The sequence below is a fragment of the Catharus ustulatus genome, chromosome 14, assembly GCF_009819885.2.
Source record: "Catharus ustulatus isolate bCatUst1 chromosome 14, bCatUst1.pri.v2, whole genome shotgun sequence".
NCBI classification, from domain to species: Eukaryota; Metazoa; Chordata; class Aves; order Passeriformes; family Turdidae; genus Catharus; species Catharus ustulatus.
Genome location: NC_046234.1, coordinates 4,639,825 through 4,646,481, shown reverse-complemented (window position 1 = coordinate 4,646,481; position 6,657 = coordinate 4,639,825). Strand labels below are relative to the sequence as shown.

At 47.0% G+C, this 6,657-nt stretch overlaps 1 protein-coding gene across 8 annotated transcripts in view; it reads right to left on the bottom strand.

The window, feature by feature from the left end:
• Positions 1 to 3,675: 3,675 nt before the first annotated feature.
• The window catches only part of DLG3 (discs large MAGUK scaffold protein 3), a 78,652-nt gene continuing 75,670 nt past the window's right edge, over positions 3,676 to 6,657 (bottom strand). For all 8 annotated transcript variants that reach the window (XM_033072458.2, XM_033072459.2, XM_033072460.2 and 5 more), the window contains one exon: positions 3,676 to 6,261. In XM_033072458.2, the coding sequence (XP_032928349.1) occupies positions 6,155 to 6,261 (107 nt within the window). In that variant the 3' untranslated portion in view covers positions 3,676 to 6,154. The remainder of the gene's footprint in view (positions 6,262 to 6,657) is intronic.

The window sequence follows — 6,657 nt, the reverse complement described above, 5'->3', positions numbered from 1 at the left end:
GGGACATCTGAAGGGTCACACAGGGGAACTCCTTAACAGGAGGATGGATCTGTTTAGTGTAAATTCTCTGCTGAATAGTGAACTTACATCAGCTCCCCAGCCCTAATTTGGGTCTCTGAGACACTGCTCTCAGATCTCTAATGCACAATGTTTAACTAAGAAAGACATTTAAATCCATAAAAATCCAGGTCTCAAATGCCACAGAAAATTCTTCTGGAGTTTAGGAGATCCGTGCTGCATCACAGCTGTGGGGGGCTCTAAACGATGCCACAAACTCAAAGTATCCATTCTGCCTGCAGTGTCTCCTTGGAGCCTGCTGGGCTGGCTTTAATTACTGCTCAGTTCTGACTTGCACACACACATAAACATGTAAAGGTGTCACACTGTACCTGCTGAGAACAGCCAGCTTCTACAGCCATAGAAGGCAGCAAGCACTAAATGTGCGTTTGCCTACAGCCAGAATGGTTTGAATTTTTTCTTTGGAGATACTCAGTTTGATTTCCTTTATGCTACAGACAGCATTGAAGAGCTCAGATCAGAGAAGTTTCAAACTCTGCTGATAGTACTCATCTCTTCCTGCACATTTTTACACAGTACATTTTATTCCAGGCTTAGTATTTACCAAAAAGTTTAAGTAGGGCAAGAATTCCTCTCCTAGTTGAATCAGACTGTAATTATCTGCATTTCCAGTGGCTGTTCCCAGTAGTAATTTGTGTGCAATCACACCTTTGCAGGTGTTTGCTGGTGCAGATGCAGATGGTCCAGGTCATTTTACCAGGCTAAATGATGCTTTACAGAACAGTAGCCCATCAAGGGTGACTGTGTTTTTAAAATATTTTTAAACCAGCAATAGCTGACCTGTAAAAAAAAAAAAACAAACAGAGCTGTTCATTCCTCCCCCATTTTTATCTTTTCATTGATCCCTGTTTTCTTTCAGCTCAGAGAGCCTGTGTGCTCATCCCTGCGTGTGCACAGATGGCTCCAGAGGGTGGCATTGCAGCAGCAGTTTCCCATTTACACATCAGTGTGGAAGCTCCAGGGTGTGCTGGACACTGGTTCTCTACTGCAGAGCCCTCCCTGCGTTGGAGAGCACGAAGGGATCATCCAGGGCAGGAGGTCACAAACTTCCCCCCACCTTTTCCCCAGCCAGTGTTTTATGTCCTTTTTTTCCCCATATCTGGTAACTTCTTAACCATTTGGGAAGAAGCAGCAGTGCGGAGGCACAAGGGAATTGCAGTGTGAAATGGAGAATGGGTCCAGGGAGAGGGGTATTCTAAACTGACCACTGGGATTGATGGGATTGTGGCTGCAGGGAGCCTGCCCTGGGAAAAACATCCTTGCTGAGAAGAGTCTGGGAATGGGGCAGGCAGAGAAGACATCAGCTGAGCTGCTGAGCCCCAGAGCCCCTTCTGCTACCTCTGACCTAGAGGCACCTGCAGCAGGAGCAGGATTCTCCAGCAGCTCTCCACTGAGGGTGAACCTCCCACCAGACACTGTGGGAAGAGCTTTGCTCCCACTGTTGTGGCTGCACTGAGCATTTGGGAGAGGCAGAAAAGGAAGAGGGGCTGGCCTGGCCACTAACACTTAGAAGTGGTCACAGTAATCAGAAATCAAGGTAATTGGAAGAGGGCTGAAGCTCATTAGAGGATTGGGCAGAAGCTTTTGTCAAGTAGAGCAGTGGAACTAGGGGAGGAAATTCCACAGTCGCCCCTGTGCTGAGTCAACTGTGGCCCCAACCAGGTATTGCAAGTCCCGTAAGTGCTCCCACGTGCTTGTACCATTCAGAGATGCTGCCCTGATTGACTAATAGTGTGTAATGTTTACCCTAAAGGTAAACAAATGACCCTCATTTTGGAGGCAAGGGATATAAATAAACACTAAAGGTCAAGGTGTACTCAAGGATTCTTGAAGGAAAGAGACACCTCTGACATGATGATAACTTTACCTGCTTCACAGCAGATGCTTCAGTGCCACAAATCCTGTTGTGACAGCCTGAGGAAAGCAGGGAACAGCAGTTCTTGAAGATTGTGCTGCCAAGCATCATTAGCAACAATGGGTGTATCTAAGACAGTTCCATCAATGGGGAAAAAAATTTTGAGAAAATTATAATTACATTCCTTTAAAGCCCTTCTTTCAGTAGCCTCACAGCACAACCTGTGCTCTTCTGCTTAGCTTAGACAGCTAATTACCCAGAGCTGCAGACAGAAGACATGTTTCTCTAGAGCACAAGCAGCTTACAGTCTCATTTTCTCCAAGTGTATTAGGGCAGATTAGTTTCATGCCTGTTGCAGGCAGCTGTATCAGGACATCTTGTGAGAGAAAGGAACCAGCTCCTACATTTCACAACTAGATATCAGGACTGTTATCACGACAATGCTCTGCTATTTTCTGGGCCAGGACTTTGCAAACCTAGTCCTGGTCGGCAGAGCAACTTGTCCTTAGCCAGAAAAGTGGGTGGTTACAGCTCCAACAGTGCAGGTTCCTTCTCCATGCCACCCACCTTCTCTCCACGTGCTGGTTTCTCTTCCAGAGGTTGTTCTGCCTTACAGAAGTGACAGGGTTTATTTGAGAGCATAACCTTGTGTTCCTCTCCCCACTGGAACCTGAAAGTTTCCTGTCACAGCAGATGGAGGTGACACATGAGCTCAGGACTCATCGTGGTTTGCCACAGGAGGTGTCTGCAGCCCCTACTGGGACTAACCCTGTGCTGGGCAGAGCAGCCTGGCAGCACTGGGGCAGCCAGCAGCAGACAATGCTGCTGTGCTGCTTCATCCATGACTCCAAACCTGTCATTATGCAAGCAAACAGTTTGATTTTGAGAGTGGCAATTCTAGCATCAGATCTGCTCAGCAACTGCCTAATCTTCCAGCAGGCTGCTGATCTGATCAGTTAAAGGAGTTTCTAAAAGGTTTTTAATTTGTCCAGTGAGCTTCACAAACTGAACAGTCAGCAAACTGTATGCCTGTACTCAGTTGGTACAACATCCTTGTTCCCCTGAAACCTCAATTTGCTTTATTCTGTGCAGTTTGAAAGTAAAACCAAACCCCTTCACCTTTCTTTCGGCTAAATGACAAAGCAGATTCAGGCACAAAAGCACTGACACTCCTTTAAGCACATTTGTCTTCCAGAGAACACTCCTTTTTCTTGCATTTGAAGGTACTAAAAATTATACTAGTTGTCTTTATAACTTCTCTCTGATACTTAAACAGCATGTTAAAACTGTAAAAAGAAGCTCTGTATTAGCTGAACTATGTATTTACTTTGTTGTCTTTATATTCAATACAAGAACAATTATGTAGCAGCACATAAACCCTATTATTTGTAAAGCAACCTCCCCACAATTCAAGCCATGATCCAAAATACATTTATGATGTTGTGTCATCAGGCCAGACTTAACCTGGGTTAAAACAACCCCACCAAAAGCACTTTTCAGTGGCTGAATTGCAGCTCTAAACAATCCCACTTACTTTCTTTTATGTTCTATTTTAAAAAAAATTTCTTTTTCCACTAGACAAGTTCTCAGGCTCTTCTCTTTTATACTAAAAAAGGCATTTTTTTCCCCATAAAACACTGTCAACACTTCAGTTTGCCATAGAGACACCGTATCAAGGGTTGCTAACTTCAGCACCGAAAAAAAAAGATCTGGTATACAATGAAGGACTCTACAAGAAGGTCTCAAAGACAAGAGTTCTTTGCAACTCTCTGTTTATTAAAAATATATGTCTCCTTGGAAGAAACACTGTTAACCAACTACTGTTGTCATGATTGATTTGATACTGTCAGCTATGCCATGGAGTACATCATCTTTTTCTCCACCTGACTTGATAAAGGGAGACAGGCTATTAGGAAAAAAACAGAAAAAGAAAAAAAAACCAAAAAAGATAGGAATGTGTGACTAGCACCTTAAGGACTTTTGTTTCACTTACTCCACTTCTTCAGGGACCGACATTTATAGCAGCTGGAGCAGGACCAGTGGGCCAGGGGGCTGGATGCCCGACAAGAATCCATTGCCAAGTTCTGTGTGCTCCTTTAGGGTCGGTCCCACTGACAGCAGAATCCTCCTGCCCTCCACTGTGCTCATAGCTGCGTCTCTCCTGCAGCTGTGTCCTGGCCTCAGGAGCTGCTTGGTCCCTGCAGGGCTCCTGGGGATGCAGGATGGGCAAAGGGAAGCTCCTGCCCAGGCAGCACATGGATGGTCCTAGAGCAGCTCTGGCTCACAGCCCTGATCTGTGTGCCAGGCACTGACTCACTGAGAGCCATCACCTCGGGGAGAGGGGACCACAGCTTGTCCCTGCCAAGCAGGGGAGGGGAGACTTACCTGGTGGTGCTTGCACAGTGACCTCCAGTGCTGTGGGCTGTGGCACTGTGTGAGGAACAGCTCTCTGCAAGGTGGGAGCCCTCAGACCTGAACTCTGAGCACTCAGCACACACTCCTCCAAGGCCACACGAGTGTCCCCAGCTCCACACAAGGGTCTGTTCCCACACTGGAGCCCCACTCAAGCACAGAAGCCAAAGTGTCCTCAAAGGCAGACATGTCTCAGCTTAGGGCCAAGTGAAAAATGCCAGTGCCCATGGATGGGGCAGCTCTGCCTGCCAGCTGGGGCACCACTTCAGGGCTTTGGGGGAGGCAGCAGAACCCAGCTTCAGCCACAGGATTCACAGAGAGGTGTCAGAGACAGAGCCAGGCAAGGTGGCCACACAATCACCTTTGCTGAAAGGACAGCCCCTCCCTGGGAGAGCCAGCACTGCACACAGCAGGGCTGGGAACTCGGCATGGAGCAGGGAGGAGAGGAAATTTTTCAATTCTGTTACTGATCTGGAACATGTGAGTGTCCATCCAAGGCACAGCTGGGGGCTTTCCCTGACAGTGGCTAATGCAGAAGGGAATGCCAGTGTGCTGCCACAAGCCAGAATTGGTCATTCCACCTGCACCCACAGGCACAGGGCCAGTCCAACATCCCAGGTTTTTCACAGCAACACAGGACAGTGAGTACATTTGTTCCATGTGGCCAGCAAAGTATTTCTTAACTAAACACCACAGATCTAGATTCTATTTACAATAGAGCCAGCTTAAAAAATAAGTTAAAAAACAGGATTTTATACCCATTCAGTTCATCATTAACAAGAGAAAAATGGAATAATAATAATAATAATAATAATAATAATAATAATAATTAAAAAAGCCAACACAACAACACAATATGGTTTTGGTTTAAAATCAGCTTAAAAAAATAGAACCAAAAGGAAACCTCTCATGCAAACACATAAGGTGGTGTGTAAAACAATGTGCAATTTAATATGTAGTATCATCCATTCTCTTGCTCCGCAGCCTCCTGCTCAGTCTGTGTCTCCCAGCCTCTCTCAGGCCAGCTGCTGCTCCTTGCTCTGGTCCCTCCTGCACAGGCAGCTCCAGTCTCTGCCCTATCTCAGACCCAGGGTGGCTGCAGGGAACTGGCCTGAATGGGAGAAGTTTCCAAAGCCCCTGGTACCGTTTTGAGCTCTTCCTGCCCAAGTGGACTCCCTACGCTGAGTGGTTGGGACAGAGGAACTGAAAGAACCTTGCAATAACACAATACCTTTTCAGAGAGGTCCCCCAGATCTCCTAGTCCACATACATATATATATATATAATATATATATAATATCTCTCCTCTATATTATATATAAATTACATATACAGATAAATAAAATGCTTTCTGCTGCCCATCTGTCGCACTGTTCAGAGCTGCTAGACGGTCACACTTGGAAAAATGCCCCTGGAGCTCTGATACCAGCTCATGTGTTCAGAGTCCATTGCTTCACTTGTTTTCTTACATTAGTCCTTAGCCGCCTCCTCCCATCTTGATTCTTTGTTTAGTTAATAATAATAATAATAATAATATAATAATAATAATAAAAAAACGACCTTGAATGGGTTCTCAACTGTCTCTAATGGAGCAGTGGGAAGGTCCATGCAGGAATGGTGGGAACAGTCACGCGATGAATGATATGAGTTCATCCCAACAAAAGAAACAGGACTAGAAAACTCAATTTTGCGACGATCTAAAAAAGGGAGCAGGAATAGTTTCCATATCCCTCCCCCTCGGGGCGGAGGGCTTGGATGGGTGGGACTTCAGAGATCTTCTGCTCACAGGGAAGCAGGTGGGAGACAACTTCAGAGCTTCTCTGGGGACGGGACCCAGATGTAGTGCCCGGACTGGTCCTCAATGATCTGTTTGATTTTGCTGTAAATTTCTTCAAGAGAGTCTCCTTGTACAATGGCTGGAAAAGGAGAGAACAAGCAAGACCTTGAGCACCAGGCAGCACTGCCATGAGTTATGGGAGAGCCTTCCTGCTGCCCCAAAGAACCGAGGGTTCAGCCGGCAGGGACTGAACCAGGTGGTGTCAGAGGAGCTCCGTGGGCCCAGTGACACAGAGGGTTAAAGCAGCACCTCGGCAGGGATTAGCCAGCTCTGATCCTGGCTGGCAGAGCCCCTGGCTGTGTGCAGGGCTGGCTGGGCTCTCCACACCAGGCTGCTAATCAGCTTTGCAAACTGTGTCAGGCACCGCGCTGGGGCTGGCACTGCCACGGCTGCACTGAGCAGAGCGAGGGAAGGCAGGGCTGGGGCAGCTCAGTGGGGTGCACCAAGCAGCTGCCCCGAGGTGCCAGCTGTGTCC